At 54.7% G+C, this 17878-nt stretch overlaps 1 protein-coding gene across 1 annotated transcript in view; it reads left to right on the top strand.

The window, feature by feature from the left end:
• Chat (choline O-acetyltransferase) overlaps window positions 1–16547 on the top strand; it is a 37835-nt gene extending 21288 nt beyond the window's left edge. Inside the window, exons 8-15 of the mRNA XM_003466127.4 lie at window positions 816–985; window positions 2616–2716; window positions 3636–3764; window positions 5240–5362; window positions 6413–6554; window positions 6672–6734; window positions 11387–11524; window positions 13486–16547. Coding sequence (XP_003466175.2) covers window positions 816–985; window positions 2616–2716; window positions 3636–3764; window positions 5240–5362; window positions 6413–6554; window positions 6672–6734; window positions 11387–11524; window positions 13486–13755 — 1136 coding nt within the window. The 3' untranslated portion in view covers window positions 13756–16547. The remainder of the gene's footprint in view (window positions 1–815; window positions 986–2615; window positions 2717–3635; window positions 3765–5239; window positions 5363–6412; window positions 6555–6671; window positions 6735–11386; window positions 11525–13485) is intronic.
• The last annotated feature ends 1331 nt before the right edge of the window (window positions 16548–17878 follow it).

Genomic DNA, 17878 nt, shown 5'->3' on the forward strand with positions numbered 1-17878 from the left:
ACAGATAAGTGGGCATCCCAAGAGCAGGGTGGCTCCCAAGAGTAGAAGGCCTGCGTGGGCTACATCTTCCTCCCCAAGGACCTGCCAGAGGAGGAAGACATGGGTAGGGACAGCTGTAGACACTGGTCACAAACCTGGAGAAGTCACCTGCATAGGGCAGGGAGTGGCCAGGCAGCCGTGTCCTGGCAGGGCCTGAGGAGACCTTCAGGAAGGTTTAGAGAGTCAGTAACCACACCTGAAGGGAACGCTTTCCTCATGCCTGGCAAAAGCACAGGGGGCCAGGGTTCCGGCCATCCAGGTGGCCATCCAGGTGGTGGGAAAGCCAGAGAGTAACACTGGTCTTTAGGGAGGCTTTCTGGACGGTGTCCGAGCATGTTGTCAGAATTTAGACACCTCGTGGCCCTAGCTCTAAGGAGGGAGGCTGAGGGATGTAGCCCACATGCCAAGCTAAATCCAGGGCTCCTGTGAGAGGGGCCCAGGGTGCTGTGGTGGCAGCTCAGTGTCTCTGCTGTGACACGCTGTGCTGCCTACCATGCCCTAGCCCAGACCAACAGCAGGGGCGAGGGCAGCAGGCAGCAGCTTCCACTTGGGCGCTCACGGGAAACCCTGATCACATCCTGGCCCTGAGTTCAGATCTTCAGGAACCCCAGCTCAGGACACGCACTGTGCTAGGTACAGGTGGGGCCAGGACCCCTTCATGGGGACTGGATGGGATTCCGCAGGGGCCCTGGGGCAGCTCAGTGGTCAGGCAACTGTGGCCGCTGGGGAGGGCGGGTGACCCCAGGGCCCCCAAGCTTGCCTGTCCTGCCCTGCAGACTCCACCAACCGTGACTCGCTGGACATGATTGAGCGCTGCATCTGCCTGGTGTGCTTGGATGCGCCCAGCGGCGGGGACCTCAGTGACGCCCACAGGGCGCTCCAGCTCCTCCATGGCGGGGGCTGCAGCCAGAACGGTGCCAACCGGTGGTATGACAAGTCCCTGCAGGTACGTGCCCCGTGGCCTACACACCTGTTCTATGCCTAGGGTGGGGTGGTGGTGGGGTGGCTGGGACTGGTAGCCAGAACAGCAGGACTCCAGGTAGGATGCTGGTTGCCTCTGCATGGCCAAGGCTCTTCTACAGGGGTGGCTGGGCCATCTGGAACTCCCTCACCATCCTGTGGCCTATATGAGAAGCCCTGGTCACCCTGGGGCTCATTCCAGCTGAGCAGGGTCACACCTGGGCACCTGGGGACAGGGAATCCTCAGCCCCTTTATCAAGAACAAGGTCCGATCCCAGATCGGTCAGCGCTGCCGAATGTCGGCTGCTGGCTGGCCAGTTCCAGCCTGCCTTCCTCCATCGCCAAGCATCGGGGCAGCCTGCATCACCACAACAGTCCTAAGACGAAATCAAGTCAAGTATCTCACGTCTTTCCCTCCTCATGACATCACCCACCCATGCAGATGGGCTGAGTGGAGCCCAGCTGGTCCCATTTGCCTGTCCTCTCCTCATGCAGGCGACCCCATCCTGACCTTACTATTGGAAAGCACTCCCTTGAGGGCTGTCTCCTCCATCCCTTGGCTTGATGCTGCTCCCTGTGGCGTGCATTTCACTGGGCATCTCCTGTCTCCTGACTCCACCCTTTTTGCTGGCTTGATGCCCCCCTGGCCTGCCCCATCCCCGTGGAAACACAGCTGGGAAAACTGACTTACTTAGGGGACAGGCTTACGGTGGCACACTTCTGAGGGTCCAGTCCATGGCGGCTTAGTGTTGCTTCGGGCTGTGATAGTACAGGATGTCATACTGAGATGCCTGCTCACCTCATGGCAGCAAAAAGACAGGAAGGGACTCAGTCCCAAAGTCCCCTCCAAGGCCATGCCCCCAGTGATCTGACCTCTTCCCAGCAGCTGGCCCACCAGCTCCCCCATAGCACCACAGGGGCCCAGTGGAAGGACTTTGTTGGACATTTCAGATCATCCAAGCAATAATAACTCCTTTTCGAGTCAACTAAACGAAGCCTTTGTGAAGTCATATAAAGCAAAATTGTAAGGACCCTGTCCAGTGCCTGAGCCACCCACATGCACCCACTTAGCCTCCATCACCCGCTGGCGAGCTGGACCCTCCCAGGCTGGTCTTAAGAGAGATCTGCCTGATGCTCATCGAGCCAGAGGGACTGGACCCAGCTCCCACAGCTGCCTGGTGCAGGAGAAGCAGGATCTGGGGTCCTGGTGGCAGCTAACGGGACATCCTCTATCCACCCCCTTCCCTGCATGGGGCATCCTGCACCCATCTGCTTCTCTCCAGTCCAGGGATGTGCTCCTCCTCCCCGGAGTCTGCTCACCACCACTGACTCCCTTCTCCATCTGGGAATAAACACACAGGGCCCATCAGACAGTCAGAGAGGGCACTTCAGGGTGAGGACTGAGCTGTGCTCGGGGAGGGGATGGGCCAGGCCAGGGCACAGGCCACAGGGCCACTGCGGGGGAAACTGCACATCCCCTGCGCTGTCCCAAGGCTCTCCGACCGCTGTTACCATGCTGCTCCCTGTGGGAATGCCGTCACTGACGTCCTCGGAGGAGTGGTGCCTCCAGTGGGCTGCAGGAGCTGACCTGACGCCCGCCCCTCTGCCCGCTGCAGTTCGTGGTAGGCCGGGACGGCACGTGCGGCGTGGTGTGTGAACACTCCCCATTCGACGGCATCGTCCTGGTGCAGTGCACGGAGCACCTGCTCAAGCACATGTGAGTCTGGAGCTGAGCAGAGGGGACCAGGAGAAGCCCAGGGGTCCCCAGGGGCTGGGCCGGGCTGGAAAGTGGCTTAGCAAGGAATGCATTTGGAGATCAGTGTGACCGGGATGTCGTGAGCCTCACGGGCCCAGATGGAAAGCACAGACTGTGGGGGACAGTGAGGGTCTTCGGGTGGGACAAGGCTTCAGGACATCTGCTGTGGCCCTAGGAAACTCTGTCCCTTCCTGCTGCCTGTCTGGAGCCAGAACTGGACTGATATGACCAGCATAGAGAGGGTCCTTGGTCCTGGGGCACTCTGTCCCCACTCACCATAAACCCGCTGCGGTCAGTGGAACCTAAGCCAGCTCTACACACAGGACGACGTAGCTAGCCGCTCTGTTTCCCTCTAAGCCTTATGTGAGCATCGCTGGTGCAGCTGGTTTACTAGGAACCCAAGGGGAAGAAATACTCCTGGGGCAGGAGGACTGGTGGTCTGTGTCAGTCTGGGCAGCTTAACCACTTCGTGAAATAGTGTCTCAAAACATTAAGAAGTGTATGGGATGTTGCTGAGTGTGAAGGCTTTGTGTTCAACCCTCAGTATCAATAACAAAAAAGGAAGAGAGAAAGAAAGGAAAGGAAAGGAAGGAAAAGAAAGAGGAAAAGAAAGCATGGAAAGAAAGAGAGATAGACAAGAAGAGGAAAGGAAGGGGAGAGGGGAGCAGCCTGCTCTTTGGAGGTCCAGGCTGGATAGCACCCCGCTGGCCGCTTGCTGACTTTGGCGGCCTCTTCGAGCCTCTGCTTATTCAGGACCCGCACAGAGGTCTGGGGTGCTGATCAGCCCCTTGAGACTCCAAGGCTGCACACACCAACAGCTAGGATGAATGTGGGGATAGGCCCCCGGGGGCAGGGCCTCAGTCTCCCCTCTGTGTCCCAGGACAAAGAGTAGCAAGAAGCTGGTCCGAGAGGACTCCGTCAGCGAGCTGCCTGCGCCCAGGAGGCTCAGGTGGAAATGCTCCCCGGAAATCCAAGGCCACCTGGCCTCTTCGGCAGAAAAGCTCCAGCGGTAAGGGGGTGACCCGGGGTGGGGGGGCCTGGCAATGCTTCTAGATAACCCAAAGACCCAGAAGCCCTGCCTCCTCAGGCTGCACCCCGCCAGCACCCCACAGAAAAGGAGGAGTCAGACTAAGGGGAGCCGGAGCTCTGGGAAGTGACCTTGCTGAAGTGTATGTCGTTTTCATACATGCAAACGTGCGGCCACCTCCCCCTAACAGGCTTCGCTTCCTGGAGCAGCTCAGAGGCAGGACCCTCCCTGCTCCCCAAGCAGCTGGTTTGAATAGGTCGTTTGAATCCACGCTGTTTTAGGGTGCTGAGATCACAGGGTGCTTGGCAAGGGGCCTCTGTCCCTGAGGGGCCAGGCGATTAGGCCCTAACCTAATGAGGCCAGACCCCCAACGTGTATGGGACCCAGAAAAAGAGGCATGAAGATGCTGGGGGTCTGTCCCCTGCCCCCAAATCAACAGTGCGTGAAACAGCAGAGCAGAGCCAGGTGGGCAGACCTGAGCCCGCGAGATGCGGAGGGAAACCGCTGGACAGCAGGAGAGGGTTTGGCAGAGCTGGCCACAGTGTGGCCCTTGGGGGAGAGCCCTGCTGACAGCTCAGCCCACGGGGCCCTGGGGCAAGGGGGTGGTTAAGGCACCCCGGGGGATGGCTGGCTTCTGTAGTGAGGACCCAGGTGGAGAACAGGGAGAGCTGTGGGGTTGGGATGTGTTCAGGCAGGACCAATACAGGGGGTTTCAGGCCAGCTCAGTGATGGTGACAGTAATCCATCCAGGAGTCTGTCCTTGGGTGAATCTGCAGGGCAAGCTCTGTCCCCAGAGGTCCCAGTGGGAGGCGAGTTGGAGGTTGGTGGGGTGGGAAGGAGCACAGGCCTGGCTGGACCCTGCCCCAGGCATCAGCAGGACCCCAGACTCCCCACGAAGAAGACAAGATGGTACGGGGGTAGTGGGGCTTGGCAGTCTCTGTGTGGATACAGGGACTTGTCCTGTTATCCTGGTGGTGACAAAATCCTGGATGTGTCATGAGAGGCTGTGGCACTTTCTGGATAACGTAGGTTTGGGTCACTGGTGAAGCCCTGGTGGGTGTGCTGAGTCTTCAGGAGCAGCCACATCCCCTCCTGGCGTCCACAGAGATGTGGACAGATCCGCCTTCTCCTTGGGTCACACGGGCCGAGCAGCCTCTTCCAGGCCTACCTCTTGCGGGGAGTTTGTGGGCAGCGCTGGCCCTGCCTATGCAGAAGTATCCAGTCTGCTCTGCCTACTTCCTGCCTGACTACTGCGGCCAGGCCACTTCTCTGGCTGGGCACCTTCTGCCCAGGGCAGCCCAGCCCTGGAGGCTCCTGTCGCTTGCACGGTCAGCATGACGGTGACAGCCCAGGTGCTGGGAGTCGGCCCTCCTCGCCCTGTGGAGGAGCAGGCCAGGCCGGAGCATCCCGGTGGACTCGGGGCTCACGTGACCCCAGTGCCTCTGTCTGCCCTGCAGCATAGTGAAGAACCTGGACTTCACCGTGTACAGATTTGCCAGCTACGGGAAGACGTTCATTAAGAAGCAGAAGTGCAGCCCCGACGCCTTCATCCAGGTGGCCCTGCAGCTGGCCTTCTATAGGTGAGGCCCATGGGGTACCTCCAGGCTCTGGCGCGTGCTGGAGGCAGCAGCGGCTTTTCTGGGCGCCTCCATCCAGAGCCAGCAGGCAACCAAAACTGGTCCTGGGAAGGAAAGGGAAGGACACATAGGCAGGGACAGCGGCTTTTGGGATCAATCAGTCAGACTGCAACACTCACCACGGCCACCCTCCAGTGCCTGTAGAGAGCCCCCGCCCACCACCACCTCCTCGTCCTTCTCCACCTGGGGCTTCCTTCCTCCCCGTCCTCCGTTCTACACAAAAGTCAAGGTGCCTCCGGGCAGCCACTGTCCTTTTTCCTCCCCACCGCCAGCATCAAGGACTGGGCTGACTTGACTGCCCGGAAATGGGTGTGGAAATGAGGTGCACAGGCCCAAGGCCGCTCCCTCAGTTCTCCTGTGTAAGCAGAGGTGTCCCTGGCTGGTGGCACATCTCTGTGCTTGGGTGGCAAGAGGTGGGAACACCCTGTAGTATGCAGGCCACACATTGCATCCGGCCCCAAGGACTGCCCTGGTTCAGCCTCCTTGGAGAGGGAGACATGCAGAGTTGGTGCCCGTGGGGCTGGCTGACCCTGGAAGCGTGACCTGGGCGGAGTGCCACCTAGACCACTCCCTCCTCATCTCTGCCTGGGTCTGGAGGTCACACTGAGTTATTTCACATAAAACCGAATCCCTCCAGGGTGTGAGCGGTTCATTGCACAACTGCTCCAATTCTGCACTCTTCCTCAGACACTCAGGGGGTCTCACAGAAAATTCCAGCTTCCCCAACAGATTGAGGATGTTTGAGAAATCCCCAGGCCCCTCCTTATTTTCCATCAGGGTCCCCCCTCCTCCGTGCGTATGTGGCTTTTGCTATTAGAGGTTTCCAGCATTGATCTTGGGGATTCTCTGGAATCCTATCAACATTAAAATGAAATAGAGAGTCACGCTGAGTCAGGACTGTAACTGTGAAGCCTGCCAAGGCCATTTTTCTCTGTGTGTTTATGATTCCCTGAGAATAAATCACCGCTTGCCGTGCATCTCCATCTCCTGCAGGCAGCACGGGAGGCTGGTGCCCACCTATGAGAGCGCCTCCATCCGGCGGTTCCAGGAGGGGCGGGTGGACAACATCCGGTCGGCCACTCCAGAGGCACTGACTTTCGTTCGAGCCATGACTGACCACAAGGCTGCTGTGCCTGTAAGTCCCACTCCATCCTGGAGCCACCCAGAGGCCAGTGACGCTTGCATGTCTGGCTCTGTTGGCCGTGGAGTTCAGATTGAAAGCCCTGGGTACTGAGTCTCTTCTCCATCACAGGCTTCGGAGAAGGCACAGCTCCTGAGGGCCGCCATCTGCGCCCAGACGGAATACACTGTCATGGTGAGTGACACTATGCGCCCGGTGACTGTAGCATCCACACTGTGTGAGAGCTGACAGGGAACCACATGGGGCCCTTGACACAGCTCAGCCCCCAATGGCCTGGTGACATGACAGCCTGTCCCCTCTCAGAGCCTCCATTTTTTGCTTTTAGAATGCAGGCAACACACCCTTCCTGCTTGTCCACCAGATCTTACAAGGGCCAAATGAGTGGCCTTTGAAATCCTTTGGAGTAATAGCACACAAAATGTACAGTACTTTGCAGTTTACATAAGAGCCCCCGAATGTGAGGGTGTAGGGCTCCAGCCTGGAAAATCAGGGCAGCCTGTGCTCTGGCATAATCACAATGAATGAGGTGACGTTCATTGCCACCTCAGGCTGATTTTGCCTCTTGTTTCCTGTGTATTTATTTATGCTACCTCTGAATGGAAAGTCTTTGCTGAAAATTAATACTGATGTCAAAATTGGAGGAGGAATGTCTTCCTTGTTTAAGGACACCAGTTTATTTTTTGGTAGTACCATGTCATTTGCATACAGAAAACAGTTTGAGCATCCATTGGGCGGGTGATCAATGTATCCATTTCAAATCATTCTAATGTGGTCTGCAAAGAGTCAGATAACCAATGAAAATGACTGGCCAGATTCCACCCTCTGTGCCTAAGAGCAAGTACAGTGTACTTCCGGGTTTCAAACCAGTGGAGACTTTGCTCTAATGCAGTGGTTGGCTCTGTACTTCATCTCAATAGTTCCGTGCTTGTTCTCATTGAGTAAAGCTAAGGACAGCTTTACATGACTGCAACACATTACCTGAGACAGACAGAGAAAAGGTTCATTCTGGCTCACAGCTTCCATCACTTCAGTCATGGTCAGTTGGCGCCATTGCTTTGGGGCTGTGGCAAGGCAGAACATCATGGCAGGAGCCCACGGTGGGGCAAAACCATCAACTCATGGTGGGAAGGAAAGAAGGAGGGGAAGAGGAGGGGGTAAGATCTCACTGTCTCTTCAAGGAGATGCCCCCAGTGACCGGGAGGGCACCCGCTAGCACCTTCCTAACTGGCACAAAGCTGGAGGCTAAGCCTTTATTTAAGACGTGAAGTTCTGGGGGACACTGAGACCCAGGCTATAGCAGATCTCCTCCCCTGTAATCTAGGGAGATGCAGTGGAGTAGTTGTGGTTGCTGTTGCTGTTGTTATTATTGTGGTTTTGCTGCTTTAGGCCAGATGAGGTTCCGGGTACTAGAAAACAAACCCCAGGGCTCATGAATCCCCTCCTTAAAGAGTCTGACTTGTGGTTGGAGGAGAAGTCCTGCAAAGTTGACTTCAAATCCAGGTGGAAAGATCCTTCAGGGAGTAACAGTGAACGTGAAGGAGCAGGCTTTTCTCTCTGCATGTGAAAGAAAGCCAGGAAGACTCTGCGTAGGAAGCAGCACTCTGACTCAGCCTTGAAGGACCCAGAGAGGGAAGGGGTGCACAGGCAGCGACTTGAAGGCCTAAGGCACACTGAAGAGTAGATCAGCACATGCAGCTCGCCAAGACCAGAGGCTGGAGGGCTGGACTTCCTGTTCCTGACCTCGCTCCAGTGTGGGGCAGAAGGGCTGATTGGAGGGGGGCGCAGTTTGCCCAGAAGCACTGATCCCCTCGGAACCCACGCTGTGCTGCAGGGTGTGAAGGGAAGATTCCGACTTCGGCTGCCACACAGCAGGTTGAACGAGGGCTCCCTGTCACTCCCTCTAAAACTTCCCCAAACCACAGTCAAGGGATGTTTAACGCTATGAACCCACAAGGTTCTATGCATTATGTAACATACCTGGTGAACTCTCTCAATACAGAAACTGCTGTATCGGGCAGAGAGATTGGGGCAGGTGACAGCAATTGTTTGAGCTGGAATAGATGACAGCTGAACTAGTAAACTGTGAGAGAGGCTGGGGAGCCTCGGAAATACACAGACACCGGGACACCCCATGAAAGTGGGGGAGTATGGGATTGGGGAGAACATTGGTTGAGGTCTCTTCTGTTTGGGCAGCTGTAACAGAAAATCCAAGACTAGGTAGTTCATAAAGATCAGGCTTATTTCTCACATGTCTGGAGGCGGGAAGTCCAAAGTCTAAGTATTGGCAGGTGAGGTTGCAACTCTTGGCTTCCAGGTGGCTCTTTATTGCTGTGTCCTGCAGAGGGACATTGGGCTCTCGGGTGGCAGCAGATGGGAGGGTGACAAGAGCCTGTTTGGTAAGGGACCCTAATGACCTGGTCGCCTCTTGGTTGTACCACTTCTTAATACTACACATCGGCCAGTAAGTTTCAGGAATAAGAAAAGGAAACTTTGAAAAGGTTTTCAGGAAACAGAAATATCCCTGGAGAAAAATATAATGGGAAAAATTCAATAGCAGAACTGGGGGACAAGATGATCTCCCCTAAATGCTGACAAAACAGAAATGAAGTCTAGGAGAGAAAGGATGCTTAGTCCAGGTGGGTAATATCACAGATAATAGCCGTTCAGAAAAAATTTTGGAGCATGGAGATATGATCAGTAAAATAATTCAAGAATAGTCCCCAAAACTCCATACAGCAGTTTCTGTATTGAGAGAGTTCACCAAGTATGTTACATAATACATAGAAAATACTCATGGAAACCACAACACCAAAGACAAAGAGAGGCTCCTAAAATCTCTCATAGAAAAAAAATCAAATACAAAGAACCAAAATAAAGATGCTTGACTTCTAACAGTGTATTCGGGAGGCTGATGATGGAGCGGTGTCTCTAATCCTATGGGGAAATGGCCTTCCGTGCATTCTGTACCCAGCTAAATTACCGTCGAGTTTGAGGATAGAACACAGACATTGAAGACAGATAGTCTTACAAATTTTATGTTTTATGCAGTCTTTCTTAACACCCAGGAGGATGTAAATCTCCAAAGCATAAAAGACAAAGTTGTAGACTCCAAAAAATCAGAAGACTGAAAGCAAGAACGTGGTAGGACTCCCCAGGGAGACAGGAAGAGGCTATCCCAAATCTACGGCTGTCCTGCAGATTTAGACGGCACCCAGTTCATAGAGGAGCACGAACGGGGGAGGAAGAGAACTCTGGCTGAAAATGTAGGGGTCCATTAATAATCAGATGCATAGGAAGTTAAATGGCGGGTGGGAATCACCACGTTTAATGATTTAAAGAGCATCAGTTCGAGGGGGAAAATTCTAATAAGAAAGGAAATCCAGTGTCCTCCATGATCCAGTTGTGAGTACTCACGTAACTGTATCGTGCACTCTGTATATGTACGGTGACCAAATAAGCAAAAGGATGTGTGTTGGCAGAGTAGAGACATTTTAAAAATGTCTAAGCTTTGTTTCTATCACAAGGAGATTAAAGTAAATCAGGAAAGGGCAGTCATGGAGCAATGACACTGAAAATCAAAAGCAATGGCCAGCATTTCCTCTGTAGATGGAGTCACTGTGGGGAGGTGGCCTGAGCCCTTGGCTGACTTGGAGTTTTAAATTACGTGTGTATGTCACTTCCATGACAAATTGAACTGTATGAAATGTTAAAGAAAACTCTCCTCCTACCTTGCCACCCAGGTCTGATGAGTAATCTGCTACTCTGACTTGCCCAGAACAACTGGAGGTGAGGGACGGGCAGGGGGGAGGAGATGAAGGTGGTTGTTAGGTGAATCTGGGGTCCGGTGGCCAGGAGGTAAGGGCAACAGGAAAGAATCAGCAAAGCCGCCTGATAGCTCAGCCTGCCTTTGTCCTCCTGGCTCAGAGGTGGTGGGGACAGGGTTGGTGGCTATGAGACACCCCTGTCCTTCCTCTCTGTCCCAGCCAGGCACAGCTCAAGCGAGTCATGGGACTGGGATAGGCGCTTGGCGCTGAGCACTGTCCTACCGTGCACGAGGCCCCAGGGCCCACCTTGAGCACTGCCAAATAAATCAGAAGAATAGAGTGAGCCGTGGCTGTGCACCTTGTCTTCAGGATGCAATCAGGTGCCTGCGGAGAGACAGGTCTCTGCGTGCTCATTCTGCAGCTTCTCAGCTGCACCGAGCAGCTGTCAGGCCCCAGGACGTGCTGCGGAAACCCAAGCACAGTTCCGGGGAGGGAGCTGAGCTCCAGGGTGGGGCCCCAACAGCTGCCCTGCGACAGAACTGGAAAGCCCAGACCCTGTCACCTTGATGCTAACCCGAAGTGTATTGTTGGAGGCTAGGGACCACCCCACCCCCCGCCAATCTCCATAATCCCCCCACCAAACTCCCAAATCATCACAGAATCAACAAACAAGAGCACAGTGCATGGGAGAGATGGGGAAAAGGCCCCTGGCCCCTTTGCCCCCCAGCACCCCAGAATCTCTCCTGCCCTGCGGGTGGGGTCCTTCACTGCTACCCTGCATTTGATAGGAGCTTAATTATCTTTGTGATTAAAAATATAATAACCTCTTAGCATTCAGTCAACCAGCTCTTTCCCCTTGAAGGCCAGCAGAGCCTCTGCTAGGATACCCGCTTCCTGGCTCAAAATGGGTTCTGAGACCATGGATCTAGTTTAAGTGAACTGATCCCAGCCCGTGATTCAGGGACAGACCCTATGCTTCCAGCCTTCCCTCAGTGACCTCCTGCTGGAGGGTGAAACACTGCAGAGTCCCAAGCACCCCTTCTCGCTGTCCCCAACCCCCAGGCCATAACGGGGATGGCCATCGACAACCACCTGCTGGCACTGCGGGAGCTGGCCCGAGACCTGTGCACAGAGCTGCCGGAGATGTTCACTGACGAGACGTACCTGACCAGCAACCGGTTTGTCCTCTCCACCAGCCAGGTAGGACCCCGACTTGTGCCGTCATCACTGTCACTGTCACCAAAAAAGGCCTCGTGGGACCCGGGGGCTCTCTAAAGAGCTGGGGGCCTGGGAGGCCCCAGCTGGTATCACCAAGCCCGGACTCTGCTTCTGCCTCTTCTGTTTAAAAACATCCGTTTTGTTTGTAATGGACACAGAGTAATTATAAATATTTCTGGGGTTACAGTGTGATACTGCAGTTTGCATGCTGTGCGAACCATGGTCAGATTAGGGCCACTGGCACCCGTGTCATTTCTTTGTCAAAGGGCATTGGAAACCCTCTCCTTCAGCTCTTTGGAAACAGTTAATTGTCAACCCCAGTCATCCTAAGGCGCCAGGAACCTCAGAAGTGAGCCCTCCGCCCTGAGGGCACCCATACCCACCACCACCCTCTCCATCTGGGTGTCTGCGCTCCCCTGCCTGGCCCTGCCTCTCACCAGCTGTGCCACTGGGCAAAATGATCCAAAGCACAGAGCCCCAGTTCTCCTCCTCTAAATGGGAGTCGTCTCAGGCCCACCTTAGCCACAGCAGCAGGGCAGACACAGCTGTGCTGTGCTCTAACCACCAGGCAGCACCGCTTTCCACCTCACCTGAGGGTGCTGCTTCACCCAGGGGACCCCAGGTTTGGGAGCCCTAGCTCCGGGACACCACTCGTCCTCAGATGACAGGCATCATCCCGTAGTGGGAGACCGGCTGCCTGCCCATCCACATAGTGCCGCAGACAGCCCACCGTGCCCAAGGCAGGTCACCGCGCCCAAGCCAGGATGAAAGCCACCACTGGTGGGGAGCTGCGGGCAGGGAAGAAGTGTCTCCCGCCCTGTGCTGGTTCCTAAGGCGCTGCCTCATCTGTGAACCACTCACTGGATAGTGAAAGAGCCCATGAAGCTGTGTGGGAGGAAGACACCCACTCGGTGACCTTGCTTTTTATCATCACAGTGTTGAGCTCGCAGCTACCCATGCACCGGGTCAGCACACAGCGACATAATTCTTCAGGAAACCATCCATGGGCCAGAAGTGCCCTGGAATGGCTTTCTAGCCTGCGGCTATCACAAGGCAAATTTATCTGACAATGCAGTGACTCTATTAGTAAGTCTAATGGTTTGTTCTGCCCATTCAAACAGCCAGTGTCACTTCCAATGGTGGAGAGCTCAGCCCTAGAAACCTGTCCAGAACCAGACTAAGCACCTTTCCTATTTCCCACCATGAGCAGCTAATAAAATTAGTTTGGGCTGTAGACCTTTTGGTGGTAATTTTCCAGCTGGAAAGTAGTGCTTGTGGCTTGGATGCCTTAGAGACACTTGCTTGGTTTGTGACCCAGCTTGTAACACCCCAGTGCTCTGAATTCAAAGCATCTTAGGTGCAGAACTGAGACTCCAGTTGACGGCAACCTTTGAAACGGCTGGTGCCAGGTAATTGTGCGTGGCCCTGGCTGTGGGGAGAAAACCCCAAACAGCCAGGCAATTCTGACAGTAATTAAGGATCTGGGGGAAATCAGCAGAGAAGACAGGCCAGATTTCCTCCAGTTCATAAACCGCAGCCTGTGGGGATCGATCTACCGAGTGGGCCACTGGGGTGCCCTTTAGTAAATTACCCTCATTGCCACGGGGCCTCAAACGGCCCCCAGGTGAAGGAGAAACTCAGCCCCAGCCCTGGCTCACTTGGAAGCTTCCAATCCACAGCACAGCAGATTGCACCCTGGGGAGTGGACCTGGGTCCCTCTCCCTCCACGATCACTCAGTGAGATGGGTTTGTTTTTATGATGCTGTGTCCACCCATGCCGAAGCACTCGGTTGATTTGGTTAATTCAGCTGAAGCTCCGGAGTGGAAAGTAATCAGAGAAGCCCATCCCAGTGGAGGCCCGGGCTGCTGGGGTGTCCCCCTCCCATTTTCGTGGGTTCTGAGGTGGCAGCGTGCTGCTGCTGCTGACTCGTGGTCTCTCCCAGGTGCCCACGACCATGGAAATGTTCTGCTGCTATGGTCCTGTGGTCCCCAACGGCTACGGTGCCTGCTACAACCCCCAGCCCGAGAGCATCCTCTTCTGCATCTCCAGCTTCCACAGCTGCAAGGAGACCTCATCTCTGGGGTTCGCGGAAGCCGTGGGGGCGAGCCTCGCCGACCTGAGAGCCCTGTGCAGCCTGCCGCAGCCCACTGACTGCAAGCCACTGTTGACAGAGGGAAAAGCCACTGGGCCCAGCCAGGGCTACCAGTCTTGACTGCAGCTCCGAGGCCAGCCCTCTGCAGCTGCTACACCCTGCCTCACCCTTGTCCTCATCCGTGTTGCCACCCCCGCTTTCTGCAGGGCCCTGGTTCCCGGGCCCAAACCACAGGCTATGTAGTTACTGCCCATGCCGGAGGGTCAGGAGGAAAAGGGAGCCTGGAGAGGATTGGGGTGGCCTGCGCCCTGGGAATGCAGACACCCTGGCTTCCAGGTGGTGAGGTTCCCAGCAGAGCCCTCCCTTCTTGCCCCTCCAGAGCTTAATGTTCCTGTTCCATCCCCTGAGGGACCTAGCGTGTCTGGAGATGTCTTTACCCAGCCAAACAATGAGTCACTCTATTCTGAGCCATGCACCCGTGGAGGCAGAGGCTAGCTTGGGGTCATTACCCCTTTTTCTTGCTGAGAGGAGTTAGGGGAAGAGGCTTTGTTTCCAGATCCAGAGCATCTGATGGCAGCTGTCAGGGTCTCCACTGAGCCATGCAGTCCTGCAGACGTCTGCTGTCCGCACACATGGCCCAAGCTCATTTGCACCAAGCTGGTGCCCTGAACCTCAGGCAGGTTTCTCCCTCAGAGGTGCAGCATCTCACCCAGCTTCGAGGACAGGAAAGCACCGCGCACATCAGTGCTGGAGTCCTTGGGGTGCTCTCCTTTTTGGATGACATCAGGAACAGGTGCGACAGTCAACCAATAGCCTGGAGCAGGCGGGGTCCTGCCCCTGCATGTGTTCCGTGTCCTCTGCCCATCTCCCAGGACACAGGCCCTGAAATGTGACCTGCCCCAGTCGTGGAACCAGGCAGGGGCCTCGGGGTTTTCTCTTGTTGTTTATGGGGTTTGTTAGTTTGTTTTCAAGAGGGAGGTTTTTAAGAAAACCACTGAAATGGTGATTTCAGCAAGTGGTCTCAGTGGCCACTGCCTGTGGCTGGTGTGGTATCCAGCAAAGGCCATGTGGATGCTGGCCAAAGCTTACCCACAGAGCTCTCTCCTGGATACAGAGGCAGAGACCCCACCTTGCCTGTGCAGGACAGAGCAGACGGTTATCATGGTTCAGCCTTCCAGACTCTGACAGAGGAAAGGAACTCCATGTGGGGGACACTTTTTTCCTCATTTCAATCTTTTTAAGCTTTACTCCTCCTGCCCTCTTTTTTCAGTATTATAAACTGAACCTAGGGTCTTCACACTGGGCTATAGCCCAATCCCTTTTTATTTATTTATTTATTTTGAGGGTCTTGCTAAATTGTCAAGGCGGGGCTGGAACCTGTGATCCTCCTGTCTCAACTTCCCAGAGTGCTAGGGTTACAGGCATGCCCGGCCACACCTAGCTAAGTTATTTTAATTTACAAGTAATAGCAGTACCACTCATGGGGTACAGCGTGATGCTTCTGTGCATGTACACCTTGATAAGATCAGGGAATTAGCAGAACCAGCACCTCCCTACACTTAGCACATCTCTGTGGTGAGAAAGTTTAAATCCCCTCTCCAATTGTCTTGAAATACACAGTGTGTGTCACCGCCAGTGGTCACCGGCTGTGTAACTGACCCCAGTGGCCACTCCTCCTGTTTAGGGTGTTGGACCCAGTGGCCAACCTCTCCCCTCCTCCTCCCTCACTTTCCCCAGACTCAATCACCACTGTGAGCTTTCTATGAAGAGTCTAAATGGGTGGCAGAGGTGGGGTGAAAGCAGTCCTCCAAAAATAAGGGGTACAGAAAGGAGAGGACAGGCAAAGCCTTAGGGGGATCTGGAAAACCCCCTTCCTTATCCTGCAGGTCCTGCATCATTCTGAGCACTCCACTCTGGTCCAGGGACCCTGTAAGTGTCCCTTCTTTAAGCCCAGACCCATGCTGAACTTCTGGGGCCATGTGAAAACAGCCATGCCCCAGGCCTGGGTTGGGGTGGAGGATGCCGTGGGGCCACAAGGGCACCCTGGGCACTGTCTTCTCATGTGCTATTCTGCAGGTCCCTGCTCCTCCCCTCCAACACCCACCCTCCAGCCCTAAGGTCCCCTGCTGCAAGCTGACCCAAAGCCTGTGCAGCTTGAGCCCTCCCCAGTCTCCCTCTGTGGCGTTCCTGGCTGGTGGCTCCAGCGTTGGAGCCTATGGGCCCTACTGGGCTAGGCCAGGTGACTCAAGAGTCCAGAGACAGTTTCCTGTATGGTCACATGTGGATAACCCATGCGGACTGGAACCGTGTGTGCAAAGGACTTTCCCTGGCAGGGAGACTGGTGTCTGACCGGAGACGCCACCCCCAGCAGGCGCTGCTCTGGTGCACATGCCTGCAGACCTCGAGCGCGGAAACTGGAAACCCCTCTCTGTCCAGGCTGCACCTCAAGGGTGCCCGCTTCGGAGGCAGAGGCAGCACTGCTTGCTTGGAGGAAGGGCCAGAAGCTGGTCTTCCCCTTCTGATGACAATGGTTTGTGCACTGCATCCTCACAAAAGGCGACACTGAGCCATGGCCAGGTGTCTCTATGGGGACCCCAGGAGAGGAGGCCACGTCCCCAGAAAGGTGGGAAAAGAGAGTCCTTTAGAAGAGCAATGTCTAATAAATACAGCCACTGACACTACTGCTAAGTTGCCAAACTATATGAAGTTAAGATTTGAGTTCTATTTTTATAAGATAGTTCTAGATTTATGGCAATATGTACATGTGTATTTATAGCCTTCCCCTTTTAATTTATAGTTTCGTGCTTTAAAGAGATATATGAATGATGAAAGAACCAAATATTGAAAGCACTCTATACAAATTATTTAAAGACTCTAACTCTGTATTCAATAAAACATAATGCCAAGACGGATGACGCCGGCCGCTATTCCTCTCTTCCGACGGGATGACAGCCTCGTAAATCCTGGGAACTACGTCCTCAGCTCTTTGGCCTCTGTCTGGGCTTAGCCAACAACAGTGACAGAGTGTAGATGACTCCAGGTTGCTGGGTAGGGTGGCATGTGCCTGTAGTCCCAGCTACTCAGGAAGCTGAGGCAGGAAGGATGCTTGAGCCCAGGAGTCCCAGATCAGCCTGGGCAACATGGCAAGACCCATCTCTAAAAAGAAAAGCAAGCCAGGGGAGTGCAGGTGAGAGGGAGCTGCATCTCTCCATGGCACCATGGGGTGGGGACAAGGACAGCAGCCCTCAGGTGATGCTGTGATCGCTGTGATCGGCTTGGCCACAGTGTAGGTGTCCCCCACTGTCTTAGTTACTTTTTACTCGTTGCTGAGACAAAATACCTGAAGCCCAAAGTTGGGAAAGGAAAGGTTTATTTCTTACAGTTTTTGGAGGTTTCAGTCCACACTCAGTTGGCTCCAAGACAGGCGGGCATGGCTGGACCGCCGTTCATGGCAGCTGCAAACGGCAAGCTCGAATCAGCAAAGAGAAAGACACACCTTCTTCCTGCCATTACATCACATCCAGGCTCCACCCCTATGTGGGTGGAGCACTGACACAATCAACCCAAGCACTAGACAATGAACGAATAACAAATGCACAATTCAAACTCTTGAGGGCTGGGAGACACAGACATAAACCATGACACCCATTCAGTGCACAAGGAGGAGCAGGCGGTGGAGGGGGCCACCAGGCACAATAAACCTCCTGCGGGACTGTCTCGCTGTGACCTCTGGGGACATCACTCAGCCTCTAATGGCCTCAGCATCCTCCTTATCAGCACAGATGGGACCAAGATGCATTGGGAGAGATAATGGCACCCAGTATTCCAAGAGGGTGGAGGGGCAGGGTGGGACAGAGTCACAGTAATGTGGATTCACTCTTACTTATCACATGGATCACAGGTGGCTCCCAGAATAATGGAGGAGGAGGCAGAGGGAAGCCCGGGGTTCCCTTCATAAATTCAACCCATCCCCTCCTTTTGTGTTCCTCGGAATTTTTCTTGTAAGGAAAGCAGCTTGAATCTGAAGGCGAACGCTGTGCCATCCCTGGAACAGCTGTCCTTGTACCTGGGCAGAGTGTCCCCTCCCACTGGCCCCTCTGCTCTCCAGCCCTGTGCAGCTGCACCCCCCTCAATCTTTCCTCCTGCTCCTGTCCCTTGCTGTCAGTGGCCCAGGGTTCTTTCCGCCCAGGGTCTTGATTTCTCGGTTTTTTTTTTTTTTTTTTTTTTTTTTTTTGGTCTTTTT

The sequence above is a fragment of the Cavia porcellus genome, unplaced genomic scaffold, assembly GCF_034190915.1.
Source record: "Cavia porcellus strain 051 isolate PalLab524CR breed Dunkin Hartley unplaced genomic scaffold, mCavPor4.1 scaffold_23, whole genome shotgun sequence".
NCBI lineage: Eukaryota > Metazoa > Chordata > Mammalia > Rodentia > Caviidae > Cavia > Cavia porcellus.